The sequence below is a fragment of the Argiope bruennichi genome, chromosome 9 (genome assembly GCF_947563725.1).
Source record: "Argiope bruennichi chromosome 9, qqArgBrue1.1, whole genome shotgun sequence".
NCBI classification, from domain to species: Eukaryota; Metazoa; Arthropoda; class Arachnida; order Araneae; family Araneidae; genus Argiope; species Argiope bruennichi.
This window is the reverse complement of record NC_079159.1, coordinates 127,087,257-127,108,609: the sequence shown is the minus strand read 5'-3', so window position 1 is coordinate 127,108,609 and position 21,353 is coordinate 127,087,257. Positions and strand designations below refer to the sequence as shown.

General features: G+C 28.7%; 2 protein-coding genes across 3 annotated transcripts in view; one reads left to right on the top strand and one right to left on the bottom strand.

Moving 5' to 3' along the window:
* Positions 1 to 2,080: 2,080 nt before the first annotated feature.
* LOC129985200 (guanine nucleotide-binding protein subunit beta-like protein 1) lies at positions 2,081 to 8,894 on the bottom strand. Of its 2 annotated transcripts, none has more exons than XM_056095137.1 (3): positions 8,316 to 8,894; positions 4,160 to 4,304; positions 2,081 to 2,999 (listed from the first exon to the last, which is right to left on the bottom strand). In XM_056095137.1, exons 1-3 carry the CDS (start codon positions 8,484 to 8,486, stop codon positions 2,338 to 2,340), a joined length of 978 nt encoding a protein of 325 aa, XP_055951112.1. In that variant the 5' UTR covers positions 8,487 to 8,894; the 3' UTR covers positions 2,081 to 2,337. The 2 variants fall into 2 exon arrangements, with proteins under 2 accessions (XP_055951112.1, XP_055951113.1); XM_056095138.1 differs by having other exon boundaries at positions 2,246 to 2,999; positions 8,328 to 8,894.
* Positions 8,895 to 17,068: 8,174 nt separating this feature from the next.
* Positions 17,069 to 21,353, top strand: part of LOC129984160 (protein eva-1-like) — a 101,699-nt gene continuing 97,414 nt past the window's right edge. The window contains exon 1 of the mRNA XM_056093961.1: positions 17,069 to 17,419. Within this exon, the coding sequence (XP_055949936.1) occupies positions 17,344 to 17,419 (76 nt within the window). The 5' untranslated portion in view covers positions 17,069 to 17,343. The remainder of the gene's footprint in view (positions 17,420 to 21,353) is intronic.

Below are 21,353 nucleotides of genomic sequence, written 5' to 3'. Positions count from 1 at the left end.
TACTCTGAGCTCTCTATACAGCGGACTACTCAGTGCAAAGGCTCCAAAATAACGGATAACACACACACACACAAACAAAAAAGACCGATAGATGGCGCTGTACAACAGGAAATATGCGGAAATGAACAAATACACACACAAAAAAAAAATAAAATAAAAAACATGTGGTATGAAATTTATCCTTTTCAATTTCTATTGCTGATATGAAAAAAAAAGATGAAAAAGTGAAGAAACTTAATTGGAACAGCAATTTTGCACTGTAAGCAAAAATTTGTATAAACTCTTGGTTTGTAGATACTTTTCCAGGCATAAAAGTGGGAAAATATAATTCTTATAGCGATGGCTGACAGCCTGCTAGAATATACTTTGCTTCTGAAGTTGTTTAGTGAAAACAAAGGGAATTCTGCAGCTGCACTTAGAAAGTTTAGTCGACTTAAGAATTTACGCAAAAGGACCATTACTTCCACAAGCTTTCAGGAGAATGATCGCTCGATTCGAGAAAACTGAAGATCTTAGAGTTCAGCCGGGTCGAGAACGCAAATCGACTCGTGCAGTGTCGCAGCACTTCGGTATTCCCTACACTACAGTGTGGAATGTACTGAAAAAAATAGTACATTTTTACTCTACAATATTCGTTACAATCAGCAGTTGCTGCTCATCAACAGGCAGAAGCGACTGACCTTTGCATTGACATTTATGGCTAAAGTTGAAATGGATATATTGTGGCCATTTCAGATTCTATGGACCAATGAAGCACATTTCCATTTACGTGGAACAGTCAACACCCATAACTATCACTTTTAATACACGGGAAGCCCTCGTACCTTCCAAGAAATTCCACTTCAATCATTGAAAGTTACAGTCTGATGTGGATTCACAGCCACATTTATTCTTGGACCTTTTTTTTTTTTTTTCGAAGAGGCTGCACGCAATGACCTTGTGACATGCACCGTGACGGCCAGGAGTTACTAAAGCATGCTCGAAAATTGCGTTGTACCCCAAATGCAATAGCGCCAATATCTTGATTCAATTACCTTTGTGCACGATGGAGCACCTCCACACATTGGACTCTGTGTACAACAGTTTTTTCAGCAATATTTTACTAATGGTAGAGTAATAAGTCGTGCGTTCTCGACAAACTGGCCATCTCGTATTCCAGATCTTAATCCCTATGATTTTTCGCTGTGGGGATAGTTAAAAAATCTTGTTTATCGAGGGCTCTGGTAACCTTGACAGATTTGAAAGACAGTATCACTCTGCCTGTGAAAAGCATCACAATCGATCAATTACGATCCGAGCTGAACAAGCTGTCTACAGAATGCAGATTTTGCATCTTGGGAAAGGAACCATATTGGACAGTTTTCCCCGGATTGATAAGGTCTTTGTCATTGAATGTTTGATGCGTTCGAATAAAATGTGCTACAAATGTGTATTTTGTGTCTTTTCAGCATATTTTCTGTTGTACCACGCCATCTATCGGTGTTTCTGGAATTAATTTTTTTCGCGTAATTCGTCTCCCCATGTCTTGAATAGTATGTTCAACAATTTTGGAACCTTTACGCTTTTTCCTATATCTTTTACCATTGCTCTATTTTTAATGTTGAAAAACACGATATTTTTCTAGCCTTCTAAATAAATTTTCAGTTACAAAATTAACCTACACCTGAATTAACATTATGTTCCAAAATAAAGTAAGTGGTTAAAAATATTAAAGTAATGCAAGACCTCTTCTTATCAACATTCTCCTGATATTGATCAACTCAATCAAAACTTCTTAAACTACAGGTTCAACATAGAAACAGTATTCACTTTTAAAGCAACAATATCAAACTTTTAGCAATGACATTTTTTGATATATACAGGAGAAAAAAGAAAAAAAAAAAAAAAAAAAAAGGAATGTGGCAAATGACATTAAACAGTTCTCTCAGATGTTATCACTCATTACATACATTTTTCGCAACTTTCAGAGAGTTATTTCAACTCATAATTGTAGGTTAATTAAAACTTACCTTGTAATGATGAAGTGGTTTGAATAAAAAACTCCTTTTTTGGTAAAATTTACCCACATATACACACACAGACACCCATAAGCATAGCGTCAGTATATTACAATAAAGTTCTATAAAAATTATTAAATATTGCTTGTCTATTTCATTGAGATGTGAACACCAAATATATTTCTACATAAGCTCAATTATTAATGTTAAATAGTATTTGTTAACAATAAAATACATCACTAACATGAAATTAATTTTTCACACATTATTCATTTTTGAAAAACTTTATTTTTAATATCTTTCCCAGAAACCATTATTTTGTCCAAATTTCTTCTGCTTATTAATAAATGGACCAAAGAGCAATGCGTTTGTCTTTTGACCCTGAAGCAAAAATAGATGTTTGTTTACCTACAGGAAAAGAACAACAAGATAAACAGTATATTGAAAACTCATGGAAGTCTAAAATAGCTAACAATTTTAAACTCTTCCAACTAAATATTCTTATGTTAGAATCACTTCCACCAGTAATCAAAATTTTACCATCCTCTCTTATCTTAACAGCAATGATTCCATCATTATTTAACATAACTTCCTGCACTTTAATTAAAGTGAAATCTTCCTGTATTGTCCAAGTTTTTATTACCTTTTCTACAGATCCACTAATACCTTTCTTTTTATGCTGCGTATCATAATCTAAACACATTATTGGTTCGTTGTGGAGCTTTAACTGAGAAACTTCATTATCTGATTCACAATCCCATAATCCAATCTGTCCGCTTTCATAGCCAATCAAAAGAAAAGCCTTTTCCTTTAAATGAATAGCTTTCATGCACATGCACATTCCAACATCTTTTATTTTCAGTGTTCTTTCCTTAGTTACATTTTCATAGTTGTAAATTCCTACTGTATGTGTCTCATCATTGAATAAAACAACATGTGGCTCATTGTTTGCAAAATAAAATATTGAAGCACAAAATCCCACATTTGGTGATTGAAACTGTCCTAAAATAAAATAGAAATCATGCATTACTTTTAACAATCAAAATTTATCAGTTTCTTAAACATAGATTTTTACAGAAAAAGCTTTTTCATTTCTTCTAAAAGTTTGTACTCATAAAAATTTTACACTAGACTTAAATCTACATTAATCTAATGGTTTAAGTTTTAGAAAAGTGCTAAAAATTAAAGAATCTTCCTATTTATACTGTTTGTTTATTGTTAAATATTGTTTAGTATTTCTCAGTTGTTTTTTAATTATTGAATAGCTCAATTTTTTAAATTAATGAAAAAATGTAGTATATATAAATTCAAAAGGAACACCATCAAATAATCACTATTTATGGAATGATTTTTTTTTTTTTTTTACATACAAAGAAAATAATATGCTTTATACTATTAGATTAAATGTATAAAGTTTAAAGATACTTTAAAATGTAAAGATACTTTTATACATTACTCAGATTCTTTTACATTCCTTCCAGTCAAATATTTACTTATATAAATTAAATATATTTTTTGTACAAGATTCATTAAAAATGATAACTGATTTATTCATTGATTATAATGTGTAATCAAAATGTTTAAATGCAATGTTATATTAATAATTGCCTCTGTGGTTGAAAAGCTGTGATCAGAAAAGGGCCTTAGCATTTTGATATCTTTGTGCTTGATTCTTTTTGATAGTATATCATGTTAAACTTTAAAAAATGATGCATATTCTCTTCTACAAAAATATTAATAAATTTGAAATTTTCCCATGAGGAATTCATAATTGTAAAGTGGATAAGGTATAAAATCACTAAGTACGCTACACACATTTCTGAAATTAGATGTTTGTAGACATGCAAGTATCTCTTAAACAAATATTATTTACTTAAAATTCAGATATTATTTGAGTGAAAAATTATTCAATCAAAAATTAATTTAATAATAACCATTGAAATCAGACATAAATTTTTTTTAAATATGTACTTAATGGTTATAAATAATAGTTATATTTTATCAAGATTCACATTCCCACAATTCCAAATATATTATCTCATTAAAATGAAATATTTTTATGTTAAAGGTACAAAAATTTACACTACAATATACCAACTAATATAATTTAATAATGTATCAAAAATTTAATAAAATAGTTTGGATAAAATATGAATATTTACTTGTAATTGTCCACTGCTCATTTAAGAACTTCCAGACATTCAGAATCCCATCTCTCCCATGACTTATAAGTGAGCTTTTATAATAATTAAGGTACAAAATTGAAGTTTTACTATGACCTTCAAATTTATATTGTGTTCTAAAGGTCTGAAAGGATTTGAATGCTCATTAGTTTCAAAGCTGCAAAAACATTTTTTAATGACTCAAAAAATATTATACAAATTATCAATACTATTCTAGTTTTGAAAAATTGCTAATCTAAAGCAAAAATACAAATTTCCAAGTCCCTATAGAATTGTCATGATAATTAAATGTTTTTACTTATAACTATAAAAAGTTTTTAATTTGTAATAAATTTTAGAAATATACATCTTACAATTTAATAATTAAATTTAGCAAAATATGAAATAATTTAAAATTGCTTTATCTAAACAGAAGTTTAAGTAAAATAAGAGCATTAACGACTGCATAAATAAAGATAAAAGATCATTATTCCTGTAATGTAACATATCAATAATAAATAGGTTTTATCACAGAACTGGAAAAAAAAAGGAGATTTATGTACATTAATATCACAAATTCGTACTGCAATAAAGAAAAATGAAACCTCAAAATGAAAAAAACAGTAAAAGGAGACTAATTTAATATAATTCTATAAATGACATCTTTAGAAATATATGGAATTCACAATCCTAATTATTTTAGGCAAGTGTTTGGTTACTGTGTCAGTTCTATTACACACATCTTTATCATATAATTTCATAAAGTTATATCTATTTATTTGATACTAAAGATATCAGATGCTCCATCAAAAACACTATTCACTACAAATTCTACGGAGTCAGTTGAATAGTGAGATGGAACTCAAAAAGAATCTAATGATAGTCAATTTATTAAGAAAGACAAGTCATCGAGCCTCAATTTAGACTTACCAAATGGTAATTATATAATGCAAGTTTTAATAAACCTATGGTTTTAAATAAAATAATTTCTCATAACCATGTCATATGGAGGTATAAACACATGATAATTAGAAAAGGCCTTAAAAGAAATTATTTAATGCCCCTTTTTCTAAAGTCTTTCAAATCATTACATTCAACTACATATTTTAATTGATAAAATGTTTAATAATTGTGCATTAAACTTGGTGATTAATCACCAAAGATGCAGTGCTTATTGTAATCAGTGGTTAATTATCAAAAAAAAATCCACCAAAGACATCATGTTATTCAATTGACAAATATCAACAATGACATTCTGTTAAACCAAAAGTTCACAAGTGGCATATGATTATATCTAAAATCCACCACTTGCACAAAGTGTAAAAATACGAAATTTTTACAATTACGTTATCAAAATGCAATGCTAATCCTTCTGAAATTATCTTCAACACTCAGAAATTGCTGTACTCCATTTATAGCAACAATAAAAGATTTGATAAAAATCTGAAAATATTGATTATGTTCAAAATAAATAATTTTTTTTTTTTTTTAAATCAACAGCATTGCTGTGTCACTCCCAAAAGTTCTCATTTTCACATCTTATCTGTTTAATTCCTTTTATCAGTCCTTTCCAATGATACAAAGAAGTTTGTTGTATTATTTGCAACAATAGAAATGCTATTTCAGTTCAGTTCATCCTGTATATTTGTGTATATCTGCAGGAAACTGATATGCATTAATGGAGAATATTTCACTAAAATTTAGTAGTTTTAGAAGATATCAATTTTTCTTTAATTCAAATACCAATGAATGAATGCAATGAGATAAGATATAATAAAAAGAAAATATTTAATACTGTTTTAATTATTTTTTAAAAACTTTTCCAAACTAAAATTTTTCACTGAAAATTATTTATTTAATGATAGAATTGGTATTTATGTGGTGAAATATTACACTATTTCTACAGAAGTAATCTTTAACATTCAAAACATAACCAGTAGTGATTTGTTACTGGACTTGCAGAATCACAGTATACCCCATATTATTTCAATTTATTATTTACCTATTTATTTCACAACATTTATTAACTTTTTCTTTCTATAACTCATGATTTTAACCGACTACAGATTAAACCATTTATCAATCACTTTCAATAAACCTTTTATCAGTGCCCAGAACATCACAATGCATCAAAATTAAAATCATTAGCTGTCCTGCTTCTAGCATAGAATATCTGTGCCAAGTGCACATTGTGAATTGCCACTAAATAAAAGGAAAAAACTGACTTCTAAGGGTTGCCATAAGACTGCTATCCTCAGCTCTGTGGAAAATCATAAATTGATAGACTTCTCTTCTCCTTTTCCCCTACCTAATTTGTTTCTCCTAATTTTTTTTTTTTTTTTACTTTAATATTGGGGGAAAGGAAATGCTTCCGGTTTAGCATGCACAGTACTAAAATAATTTTCTTTATATTTCCTTAATTGATTATTCTTAACAAAAATATAAAAACATTTGCAGTGATTTTTCTTCCCCCTGCTGTGTTAGTTGAGAAAAGGAATAACAATTTGCATGTGTTTCTGAAATTTCTTTGATTCTAATTTAAGTAGATTGAAAAAAATATTAAATATCGCTTATTAATACTGCTAAAAGGAAAGAAAAAAAAAGCAAATTCAATGTTTTATTATGAATCCCAAGAATTTTTGGTTGATAAAAGTTAAAAGTAATCTTTATTTTCTCATCACAAAAAAAAAGTTGCAACCATCAAAACATTTGACCTCGGGATTTTGATGAATCAGTATCTGTCATTGACTTTCTTAAATTTAAAAAAAATAATAAAAATGAATAAATAAATAAATAATACCTGTTTGCAAATGATCTCAGAAATGCTAAAATGCAGATGGAAGAATTTAGTATACAATTTATTAAATCAAAATTACAGATTTTTCAACACATTTTGGCTGACATTTTTTTTTTAAAGTTTATCAATATGTCTTTGAGCATGTAAAGAGCAAAATAACTCAAAAATGCTACAAGTTAGCATGTTATTTTAGTAAAAAAATTCTTTACTTGTATCAAATTTTGTATCATACTTATCGAAGAATTGATTATCTATCTATTCTCTCTGCTCATTCATTTGTGAATGCAATAATTCATAACTGCCAAAAAATGAGATGAATGAATTTTAATATATGATCTTTATTCTAGAATTATAGATATATCTTTAATTATATTAAATTATATTATATATACATATATATATGGACACAGTAACACATAAAGGCTAAAGATGATAAATGAATTTTAGTCTATCATCTTGACATCAGAACCTAAATTTTGAATCCAATTGGCCTTGAGAAAAAAATCCAAAGTGCATATTTGATTCTCTTCACTATTTAAACACAACACGTATTAAGTTGTGCAAGTATTTTAAAGAATCAAAGAGAGCACATTCCTGTTTTCAATAATAATGTGTTTCAGTCCTCCCACCCCACCTAAGACATATCTTGCAGCATTGCTAGATTTTGAACTGATGAGCCACCACTGAACATGACCTAATGTTTTTAGCAGAATGATAAATAATATGAAAAGAAAATTTGCATGATAAAAGAAACCCTTAAATCAATATTTAAGAAGTTTTATATAAGTAATATATCATGCTCAAAAAGTTCTCATATACAAAATATTATCTTTTAAATTCCTTTCATATTTTTCTCAAAAATTTAATTTGCAATTTTATCTATAATAACTTAAAATTATTTGTTCAAAGTTGTATGTTAATTAAAATTCACACTTTATATCTATCTCACTTAATTGGCAGGTAAAATAGTTTAACCATACTGTTATCAGGTAATCATTCTATTTCTTGATGCAGTACAGGAATTGGAGATTAAAATAGTAACTTAGATATTGTCTTCAATATCCACTTATGATTTAAAATTATTTATATCTCAGAATAATTCTTGTTTGACATCATAATAGGATATTAACTAATAAAATACCAATTATTCTAAACAATATGATGAATTCTTAGATAAAAGATCTGGAACATTAGTGTCACTACTGAATGAAATCTTAGTACTAAAGCTAGCTATATAATAAAAAATGAAAAATTCATAATGAAGATGTTATGAGAATTAAAGAAATCTTCCACAAAGAAAAAAGCTTATTTACACTACTTAATATTATATTCGAACAAGGTCAAAGTAAAAGTAATTACAAAAGTGTTTACTTTAAGATTCCATACAAAAATTTCTCCAGTTTGGCTTCCTGAAATTAAAGTAGGTTGAGATGTTAATGCATTGTCGATTTCATCAGTAAAATGTAATGCGGTAACACATCCACTATGGCCTCTTAAAACAAAAAATGGAGGAGAGGGTAATTTCGACATCTTAACCAAATATTCAAAATTTTTATAATTCTTATGGATTGAATATCTGTGAATTGGATAATAAATGGACCTTAATTATGTATATATTATTTTTTTTTTCATTTGCTGATCCAAGGAAAGCATAATTTAGTTGAGACGAATTAATATTTATCACATAAAATGATGGGAGTAAGTTAATCTTCTACCAATAAGGGTAAACATATGCTGTCTGAATCATCGGTTAAGATTTTTAATTTGAAACAAATTCTTGCCGTTTATCTATTCCGGCTTATTATTGTTATTGTTGATCGATGTTTGAAAAGTAAATTCGCCTTTCCGTTCGATTATTTTGAATATCAAGTATTAACAAGTTGAAGAAAGTTTATGACGGCAAAAACAGAAGAAAAAAAACAAAACAAACGTGCCGCTGATTATTTACATTTGACTGTTGCCGTTAGAAAATAAATAATAAGAGTTATTTCTGTGTGGCATACGTTAGCAGTTAAATACTAGTTAGCATAATTAATTAATATTAACAATTTTTTAAAAAACATGAAAAATATAGTTTTTTTTTAAATATTAAAGTTTGTGCCTAATTGCTCAGCGATGAAAAATGCTGCAACGTAATCAGAACATATATTTATTTATTTATTTCTGTCAACTCTAGCTATTTCATAATAAAAATTATATAATTCCAAATGCCTTTGGATAAAATGTCTTGATGGAACAGATATTAATTAAAAATATCGTTACTGGAAATTCGTCTGAAGCTGTGCACTGTTATAAATTCAAAAAAATTCGATAACAGGGAAAACAGATTGCAAAATATAGGCGAAGAGTGGATTAAAAAAAAACACTTGCTGAAAGCAATAGCATACAAACAGCAAATCGGTATTAAATAATTGCAACAGTACAAAACGTTCATAAAAGACTCACTGGAGATCAGCACTTCTAAGAGATAATTAATTCGACTACTTCACGGGCGTACACCTCCATTTTTATAGCTCCCACGATAAAACGGCGAAGATCTAGAAAAATTACGCACTTTGAGATTTCGTATTAACGTCATTTTTCATTAGGTTTTTTTTTTTTTTTTCAATATACTAACAAGCAAGTGGGAAAAATAATTCTTACAAAATAAAATAAACATGGGAAGCTGTTCATTTTTCATATAATTTTTTTAATAGTGTTGTATTAAGCGGCCTATTTTCAAGCTCAAAAATTGACTTTAAAATCCTTTTAACCAACTTTTTATGTAATATAAAACAAATGTCATTTTTTATCACTTATCATCAAATATTTATCAGAGTTTTAATGAAATCCATTCGGACAGACTTTTGAACTGTCAAAAGTGCAAGTGAACGCAATAGCTACAAAACGTAAAGAGTTGGATAGATAAAATTTTATACATAGATTTGCATCTGAAATAAAGATTGGCATCAAATTCGTCAAAGAGTGGAGAGTTTGTCGGTCTTTATTATCGTATATACATAATAAACATTTTAAAAAAAGAAACAAAACAAAACAAAAAAACTAAAGGACTTGCAGTGGCCAAACATTCAATAAATGATTGTTTGTTTCGCCAGCTGGCGATAAGCAACACCAACACCTGTGGAGATGAATTTCGCTCCCCAGCGAGTGACTCACTTCCTGGCTTCGCCGGCCTGCTCTGAACTTCTGCCTCGCGCTGGTCGATGGACATAAGTCCCTTGCATCATCATCTATATTTGTTTAATTCGTCATTATTACTCTATATGGCTGGCAGTTTTTCATCAATTGATAATGTTATTATACTTTAATTAAAGGTAAATTCGGCAAAGCGTGTTTAGCCATGCAACAAAGATTTATATTATGGCGGATTGTGATGGGCGAGGATAGAGCCTCGGACCTTGTGGTTTGCAGCCCAGTAACATGACCACGATACAAAAGCAATTGCTCGGGTAGCGTAGCTGTTAACTGGCTTATAAGTTATTACACAATACTACAATATAAGTGAAATTTAGCATGCGATTTTTTGACAACAGTTGTAATCTTATATCAAATTTCGGTTCCAGTCGGTGGAAGAAAAGGCATCCAAAATACACATTCTACCATCCTATACTGGTGTATTAAATTCAGGACAGAGATTAATCATAAAAAAATCTCAAGAACGCAATTTATGCAGAGGTACTGATTTTATTCGCTATAAAATGAAGTGCATAACTATCATATTCAGAAATAAAATTCTGCACCACTCGTGGCATTCACGTCTTTTGCCGAGGCTCACAATTTTATGCGAGGGAGAGGGAATAACGACTTAATTTGAGAATATGCGAAGAAGTTTCAGAGAGAAATTCCTCTGATTTAAAAAAGATACAAAAAAAATCTTAAGTTTCTTTATCTTTTGTAACTCAATATTTTTTTTATTCGCAGTTATTGTATACTATTCAAATAAAAGTTTCTTTTAAAAAATCAAATGGTGGTTTTTGCTTTCTACTCTCATTTTATTTATTTATTTTGGACGGTGCATTTTTTCTTAATAAAATGCAACTTATTTGGGATATCTTGTCATTTTTGAGAAATTCATATTAAAATCATTTGGGGTAAATTTTGAAATATGTGGGGCACTCTGAAGATGGATCCAGTTTAACTCTCCTAAAATGAAACCATCGATAGGTGGTGCGTAACTTGAAACATATTTGTGATCAATTTTCATTTTTAACTATGAGTTCAGTTTTTAGGACTTCAAATTATTGTGATATCTAAATTTGAATTAGACTATGCAGTTCGCTTCTTATGAAATGCTGTTCCCCTAATAAATGCACGCGAGCTACTATTTTAACTGGGCGGAAATATTAAAAAAGAGACGGCATAATTGATTGGATTTCTTAGGTTAAAGGTTTCTTCCATTTTCATGCTTTGAAATTCTATTCAAAGTACTTTTGTGTTTTATAACTTAATATGTTAATTTAATTTATTTTTTCAAAGTAAGCATTTTTTTTTTTTTTTTTAAGTTTTACCATTAACGTGCGTGAAAAATATTATTAAGTAACAAGTATTGAAAAAATTTTTCGAATTTTGCAGGATATGAATACTTTTCCATATTTCTCACTATAAATCCTACTTGTTGTTTTAATTTAAGGAATTAAAAACACAGAATATTTGCATTTAAAAATTTAACATGAAGAAATGTTTTCCCGAAATTAATTTTTAAATCAAAAATTTTGATAATCATAATTAAAATTTCCTAAGGAAAAGTTATTTTATTTTTAAAAAATGTTTATTTAATTCACTACAAATAGCAATAACAATTATAATTGAATTTTCATATTGTGATGAACAATCAAAATTTGATGTTAGGGAGCTTTCTAATATTGAAATTTTTTATTCCAATTCATGTAGTATTCGAGTAAATATTTCACTCAGTAGAGTAAAATATCGTTCATTAACCGAATTTAATAATAATAAATACTTTCACTTGTTCTCGGCTTTTATTTTGTTAAGAGCGTTTGTTAAGCGCGTTTTGTTAAATAACAAAGCGAAAATTTATTTCCAATATTAGAGTGGTCGACTTCATTTGAATTATGTTCTTTAACGTTTATTTTCTGTAATTGTCTTTTATTAAATTCGACACCATACACGCAATTAATTATTGCAAATATTTGTTATAATTGAATTAGCTGTGAAATTATTTATTGGGTGTGATTTTTGAAGTTAAATTAGGCAGCTTTTGTCTGTACTTCCGTCGGAGAAGATTTCTTAGCCTATCGGATTGTTGTGTTATTTTTGTGCATCAACAAAAATAAAATGCAGACAAACGTACTATAAAACTAAATATTACATATAGATAATATTATCAAATTTACATCAACTTATTTTCATTCAACATTCTAGCATCGTTTTTAAACAACAAGTTCCAAAAGTATCACTGTTGCCAATCTGAATTTTACAACTATTTACAAAATAAAATTTATAATTTTTAAAATAATCGTTAGCTACTTTTAAATAAAATATTTACGATTTATGCCGCAACATATACTCCCCTACCAGTAACGAACGTTACGTTAGAAAGTAGGATAAAGTAGTAGCATAAAGGAGGAAAAAAGGTCAACATTAAAATTTTGAACTTAAATTTAGGACTTAGAAGAGAATTTAAACTTCCTTTTATATTAGCTAAAGTTGATAAAGCAATAATAGGAGCTGACTTTTTGAATAAATTTAAGCTTTTAATAGATATTCATAACAAACAACTTATTGATGGAATAACTAATCTGTCCGTTCGACACCACGTAACAACAATATCTTTTGATGATGTTATTAGTACTTTGGATAAAACTTCTAAATATGCTAATTTGTTACAACAATATCCAAATTTAACTAAACCTAATTTAACAGTATCTAAATTTGAACATGATGTTGAGCATTTTATCACAACAAAAGGACAACCTACTTATTCCAAAGCTAGACAACTGGATTCCAAGCGATTACATATAGCAAAACAGGAATTTCAATACATGTTAGAAAATGATATTATTCGACCATCTAAATCACAATGGTCCAGCCCTCTTCACATGGTGCCTAAGAAAGATGGTTCCTTCCGACCATGTGGGGATTATCGACGTTTGAACGCTCAAACCATACCAGATCGTTACCCTATACCTCGATTAGAAGATTTCAACCACATTTTAAAGAATACTCGAATATTTTCTAAAATTGATTTGCATAAAGCATATTTCCAAATTCCGATTAATGAAGCTGATAAGAAAAAAACTGCTATTATAACACCCTTCGGCTTGTATGAATTTAATGTAATGAGTTTTGGTTTGCGTAATGCTCCTTCCACCTTTCAAAGATTTATCAATGAGGTATTTAGAGGACTAAATTTTGTTTTCCCATATTTAAACGATGTTTTAATTGCGTCGACTACAGAAGAAGAACACGTAAAACACTTAAAATTAGTTTTTGATAGATTGCAAAAATATGGATTGAGACTTAATATTTCTAAATCTATTTTTGGAGTTAAAGAACTGGAATTTTTAGGATTTTTAATTACAATTGAAGGATCAAAACCTCTTCCTGAAAAAGTTAAAGCAATTCTCAATATTAAACTGCCAGAAACTATTCATCAACTACGGACTTTCCTTGGAATGGTTAATTTCTACCGTCGTTTTTTGAAGAACGCCGCTAGTACTCAAGCCATTTTACACGAATACTTAAAAGGAGCAAAGAAAAAAGATAATCGGAAAATAACTTGGAACAAGGAAGCCATTGAGCAGTTTGAAAAATGTAAAAAATATTTGGCAAATGTTGCTGTGCTATCTTACCCAAATCCAGAATTACCTCTTTCATTGTGCACAGATGCTTCAAATACAGCAGTGGGTGCAGTTCTACAACAACTTGAAAATGGTAGATGGAAACCAATTGGATTTTTTTCCAAGAAGCTTAACCACGCACAACAAAATTACAGTGCATACGATCGGGAACTTCTCGGAATTTATTTATCCATTAAATATTTCAAACATATTCTAGAAGGAAGAAAATTCACAGTGTATACTGACCACAAGCCATTAATCTACGCATTTTTGCAAAAATCCGATAAAGCATCTCCACGCCAAATTAGACAACTTCAATATATTTCAGAATTCACAACAGAAATTAAATACATTACAGGAGAAAGTAACGTGGTAGCGGATACTTTATCAAGAATTGAGGAAATTGCCTTAATAGATTATGAACTAATTGCCAAGGAACAAGTACAAGATGATGAATTTCGAACCTGTCAAAAATCTACAAGTTTGCCATTTAAAAAATATCCCCTTCCATCTGGAAAATATTTATGGTGTGATACTTCAACACAGCATATTAGACCTTATATACCAAAACATTTTCGCATGAAGATATTTCATCAATTTCACGGATTGTCCCATCCGGGAATTAAATCAACAGTAAAATTAATTTCTTCAAAATTTATATGGCAAAATATTAAGAAAGATGTCCAGCAGTGGGCGAAGTCGTGTATTCCATGCCAAAAGTCTAAAATAACCCGCCATACAAAATCAGTATTGGGTGAATTTCAAAAACCATCAGGAAGATTTCGAGAAATACATATCGATATTGTAGGTCCACTACCACCTTCAAATGGTAACACCTACTGTCTAACATGTATAGATAGATACACGAATTGGATGGAAGCTATTCCGCTGGAAAACATCTCTGCGGAAACAATATCAAAAGCTTTTTATAACAACTGGATAGCAAGATTTGGAGTACCTTGGAAGCTTATTACTGATCGTGGAACCCAATTTTCATCCGAGATATTTCAAAATCTGTCAAGAATCTGCGGCATTAAGCTTTCACATACTACAGCCTATCACCCGCAGTGTAACGGAAAGGTAGAAAGACTACATAGATCGATAAAGGCTGCTTTAAAAGCCCACAATAATGTATCTTGGAGTGAAACGTTACCAACAGTACTTTTGGGTTTACGAACTGCGATCCACAACGATACTAATTATACAATAGCAGAAATGGTGTATGGAGAGAATATCAAATTTCCTGGAGAATTCTTTGATGCAAATATACCACATATGTCACCAGGAACATTTGTAAATGATTTACAAAATGTTATGGAATTGATAAGACCAAAAGAAACTCAACAAAAAAGTCATCCAAAAATATTTGTGCACAAAGATTTAGAATCAACTTCTCACGTTTTATTTGTTTGTTTCTTATGGCACTTGCCACTGACAAGCCCGCTGTTACGAAGACAGCGATTTAAGCCTGAGGAGGACGTCTCTTATTTTTTATAGCAGCGCCAACTAGGGCCAAGAGTACGACTTTGCCACTTCACGCATCATTCATTCGCTTGCACAACCCCTTTTTACAGGAGGGCACATTCACACATCTCACAGATAGAACAACAGAAGAACAACCATGCCCAAACCGGGACTCGAACCCGGGACGCCCAGATCACGGGGAAGACGCGCTACCTCTATGCCAGGACGCCGGCTCTCACGTTTTCCTTCGCATTGATAGAGTACGAAAGCCACTCGAACCCCCTTATGAAGGTCCATATTTTGTTATCAGCCTTACACCAAAATATTTTACTCTGAGGATAAAGAATAAAGAAGTGAATGTAACTATAGACAGATTAAAGCCAGCGTATCTACTACCACAAGAAAATCCTGAAGAGCAGCTTGCAACTCCAACTTGTGTGAAGATTACACCTGCGTCCCAACCAGCTAAGATTCAAACCAAGGAAACTGTATCTCAACCTGATCTTAAACCAGCCTTAAGACAATCTCGAACTGGTAGAATCCTTAAGACGCCACTGAGATTCAAAATTTAAATGTTGACCTTTTTTCCTCCTTTATGCTACTACTAAAATATTTACTTCCTACTATTACTCATGGTCATGTTACTCGGCTACGAACCATAAGGTTGCGAGTTCGATCCTCGCCTATCGCCTGTAGCAACATTGGAAATTTATAATTATTAAAATAATCATTAGCTACTTTTAAATAAAATATTTACGATTTATGCCGCAACAGGATAATGCTCGTCAGTACCTCGATTTAACGCCACTTTCTCTAATTTAATTTCAAAATGATTGTTCTACTCACTTTTGACATTATGGCCCAGGAATGGTGCGGGTGCAAAAGGAAAATTACATGACTGAGTGAGAATGCTGCATGGCAATTGCATATTCAGGCGTTTTGCGGAGCTAATCAAGACACCTTTTAAATCCCGCTCTTTAATTAAATGATCATTTCAGTTTAATAATTCACACTCAAATATTTCAACTTTTTAAGTAATTCATAAAGTGAAATATATATGCAAGTTTTTAATTTTTTTAATATGTACTGTATGAAAAAATGATACTAATAATAAAATACTTAAAAATGAACATAATTATTCTTTAATGATTCCCTTATTTAAAAATAAAAGTAAATATTATGATAAACTTCAAACAAATATAACATTATTATTATTTTATCTGGAGCCTATCAGGTGTAATATGGCATGAATATTAAAAGAATATTTAAAAATTCCATTACATTATAAATAATTAATTAATTATATTTTAATTCATTAAATAGTGAGGTGAGGTGAGAATACTTTAAAATTAATTGATTTGTATTTTTTACAAATTCATTGTTCAAATATCCAAATTAATTTTTTGATCCACCAGCCTGCAATCTTAGGTATTTGGAATTCCAACTTTCAACCTTCATTTAAAAGGAAATTTCTTGTTATCAACAAATTGATTGATTCTCATATTATTGAAAGAAATGATTCTAAACAGAAATTTGGAGATGTTTATAAATTTACTATCATACTTTTTGCATTAAATGTACAGAAAAATTATTAATTAATTTTTACAATTAATAATTAATTTTAAATTTTTAAAAAATATTTTAAACTTAGAAAAACTCTGACTTTTTTAAAATCTATTAACTTCAAACAAATGTAGTTTCGCCGTTTCGCATGACAATAATATTTAGCTCTAGATTTTCTCAATAGATGGCAGCACATCACTACAGTTCTGAAGTAGAGAAATATCAATGAAATTTTTTTTTTTTTATATGTATATTTCTCAAATCCAACAAACGTCACTTCTCAGGGCGGCTTCTCGGAGCCGAAACAATTGCTGATCGTGTCACCGATTTTACGCGTAGATTTGTGTTTATGGCATCGTAATGCATGACGAGAGTGTAAGGATTGTAAACATACAGGGATTGTGTGTTTTCGTAGAATTTTCTAGTTAGATTATGTTATATTTCATATTGGATTTAAATTTCTTCATGAACTTTGAGTGATAAACAGGGTCCTCGACTTTTAAAGAGTTTTACGAGGTTCCCTAAAAAGTGCTTTTTTAACATTTCCTTTACTACCGCCGATGTGGATTGGAATGACAATGTGTGCGGCTGTGGTGATGCTATCGCTGCCAGCCGTCACATCCAACACGAATTTAAGTAGGTTTTTTTGTACATTTTGTGAATAATAGATTGTAGTCTATATGCTTGTATGAAGAAAATATACCTTCCTAATTTTTCTTTCCTGAAATTTTACATATTACTCAATGTTTAGAAATATTTCTCTCAACCTAATAAATTTGATATTTGTTGAAATTGTCATTTTTCTTTTAAACGCTTAATGCTTTAAACTGAAAAAGATCAGAAATCATGTATTTGTCAAGGAATACTGCAAGCATTTATCAAAGAATGCAGCTATAATTTGTTTAATTATAGTTGTTAAATACATTAAAATTTTAGTTATTATTTAAAAGACTCAAATATTTCAATTCAGGATATAGATAATTTCAAGCTGTATTGCATTTTTCAATAATAATTTTTTAACTTTATATCTTTATCATTAATTTATTTTTATAAAATTCTTCTGCTTGCATCCTACAGCTAAAGTGATGAAAACCAGTAGCTAAATAATTGTAGCAAATATGAAGATAAGATTAGAAATGGAGACATTATTTTATATTTTATAATCATGTTTTTGCTGCTACTAAAACCAAATTTAATGTTTTACCTTATAAATTATAAACAAACAGTTTCATAATTTTTTGAAATTTCCTTTGATGCTATTTTTGAATCTGGACAATGGTAAATTGCAACAAATCTTGTTAATTGAAATTCATATATGGAAATATGAATTGTGATTTTTTTTTCCTTCAAAAGTACATTAGAGGATCTGTATTATTTTAAAATATCTAGTTATGAAGCAAAAATGATTCATAAATTTTCCTACTGTAATTACACACACACATATATAAATATATATAAGAATTGAAAAGGAAGTTATTTTTTTTTCTTTTCTGAATTAAAAGTAAGAAGCTTATTCATAGTTTTAACTGGTATTTTCATTTTTCTTTCTGATCATTCTTAAAAAGGAATGACTCATCTCATATTCTGATTCTTATGCCAGACCTTTTATAGTTTTAATCTCAAGTAACTGTAAATTAGATTTTTTTTTTGTATTCATATGAACATAATTTTTGAGATGAAACATATAAGTTAAGTTTTAAAGAATAATCATATAAATTAACTAAAGCTATTTTATTATTATTTAGAATTTGATGAATTAAAGTTGATGAATATAGAGAAATGAGTAATTCAAATATGTAGATATGTATTTCAAATACATTTATTGTGACTATATTTATAATTATACTATACTTATATAATTCAATACTTAACTTACTTATTTTTAATTAAATTATAATTTTTTAGTTAATTTATTTGTGGAGAGAGAAACAAAATCAGTGTCTTTTAGTATTTTTGTTTATCAAATAAACTAGGATGTTTATATATTTTATTACTGTTCATTTGAATAATCAAATCTAATTTTGGGATGATTTTAATGATTTTTAAATCTGTCATAATGATTATGTATTCTATACAATACATTAAAATCAGCCAAAGAAATTTTGGAAATATATGGTTTGGTTATAGGTACAGTATGAATGCTGGGATGAATTATAAATTGTATATAATTTCAGCATGTGAATATTAATTTTTTAAGAAACTTTTAGTTGCCACTGCTTTTACTATATTATAACTTAAAAGTAGAAATTTTGTAAAATTTCTACTTTTTTTTATATTACTTTAACATTTATTGTATTAATATATATATATTAATTTCATATTACAAAAAGAAAAAAATCTGATATGTTCTTTAAAAATCTTAAAATTAATAAAGTTACTACACTTTTTGTTTCTTTTAACATGCGTTTTCCAAAGTATTATATTAGTGTTTAAAAAAATATCTACGAATTTAATTAGTAATAATGTTAATTTTTCATACACCTCTTCCCCTGCCTGAAATTCTTTAATCAACTTATTTTTGTTTCCTCTTCTTGTCTTTTCTCTATGAATGTTTCCTCGATGAAATCTCATTCTCCCTCATTCCTTCATTTAAGAATTTGAATTGATGCCCTTTATAAGTACTGAATGCCACTTAAAAATTTTTCCATTAATGCACATTTGATATCTAAATGTATACATAAATAACATGTATACACAAATTGCTGGATGTGATTAACCTACAACTTTGCGTTAAAATAATTTTTGAGTTATTGCTGATAGTGTAATTAGCTTTTTTCATTGAGATGACATGAAATATTAATTTAATGATTAACCTTCTGAAAATGAGGAAGTAAATAAGCAGACAATAGACAAAATAATAATAATAAATAAACCAAAATTTGCTTTGAAATCATCTTGACCATAGCTAAGAATTCCATATTTTCTGATCAGGTCTTACTCTTATAGCTCGAGATGGTTTAGGTCAATTTTTTTATAAGAGAGAAAATCCGAATAAAATGTTTTGTTTTTTAATTTCACAAATATCAATTTTTAATAAGTCAAATATGATTGGTTGATTATGATATTAGGGGAAAATAGCAAAAGTGTCATTAAAGGTGGCTTTCGTGCTGCTCTGTCATGACAAGCATTTATAATTCTATCTAGTTAAGATTTGAATCTGTTCAATTTGTAGGTTAATTTAAACTCAAATTGCATATTAAAAGGCTAAAACAAATATATTTTCTCGGTAAGAAAGATAAATATATCAACTTATAGGTGAGTAATTTTGGGGAATGCAAAAATAAGTTTTGTCTTGTTAAAAAAAAAGCATTTCAATTTTCATTTATCTTGCATTTTATTTAGTTTGATAAATTTTGTTTTCATTTGTGATTTAAAAATAGCATATTATTGGCTGATATATGAAAAAGAATTTAATATGAATTGCTTAAGTTTATTAACAAAGGATAAAATTATTTGTGTTTTAATAAGTTACATAAAATATAATTTAAGTAAAGATTCTCTTGTGTTCATTTCCGAAGATTATTTATTGTTATTCATAAAAAAAATGTCCATTATTATAATCTCAACATCTTTTTTAGAGATTGAAGACATAGGATTAAATGTTTGTCGTAAAGGCAAGATTTAGATTATATCAGATCACCTCCATTTTTTGGAATGGTGAGCGAGAAATAGTTGTATCACCGGCATTTGCTAAATAAAATTACCGCCATAATATTGTTTGGATTTTCCATAACATCAGAGTACCGGAAATATGTAATGATATTTATGATATATTAAGAGAGCCGGTGTTTTGAAGGGATGCGCGAAATTCATCGAAAACAGACGATTAAGTTTACATGAAAAAATAAATAATTAAACCCTTGATGACGACGATGGTTTCAAACCTTCTTTACGATGGTATGAAAGTTACTATGTTTTTATTATTATTATTATTTCCGGTAAGAATATATGGATGGTGGGATGTAGATTAAAAATAAATTGATGTGTTTAAAATTATAACATATTTTGACATGATTTAACTAGCGTAATAAATATATAGTATTTTTATTATTGAACAGTTTTATTAAATTTTAAATATTATTAAAATCATTGTATGTAATTAATATTCACTACCGACAAAAATTGGGATATATTTCTAAAGAAACATGAAGCAATTAACAAATTAAAAATTCCATTTTTTAAATTAAAATTCATTTTTATCATTCAGGTTGTATCGTATTATCTGCTTTTTAGATGTTCTTATTTAGTAATAATTATATGAAAAACAAGCAATGTATAATAAAATGAGTATATTAATTTTATAAAATTCTTTTTTTGGATATAAAATAGGAGTTTGACAAGCTGATGATTTATAATGTCAGTTTATTATTAATTTGTTTATTATTTATTTTGTTTTAGGATATCCATTTCTTTTTTTTTTTTTTTCAAATCTTGTGAAAGTAAAGAGAAAATAATTTTTGCTTCCTCCAGTGTTTGCGATCCCAAATTCTTGTATTAAGTTATTTAGGAATGTGCAAAATCCCATTAACTCTGCATAGGAGTGAAAGAACGCGGCTTCTTTATTATCCCT

Bases quoted from the DNA above. Each gene is read 5' to 3' on its own strand.
- LOC129985200 (XM_056095137.1), bottom strand. From the start codon at position 8,486: ATGTCGAAATTACCCTCTCCTCCATTTTTTGTTTTAAGAGGCCATAGT. The intron at 4,305-8,315 runs GTAATTACTTTT...AAATCCTTTCAG, and splicing joins ATCTTAAAGTAAACACTTTT to ACCTTTAGAACACAATATAA. The intron at 3,000-4,159 runs GTAAATATTCAT...ATTTTATTTTAG, and splicing joins TGAGCAGTGGACAATTACAA to GACAGTTTCAATCACCAAAT.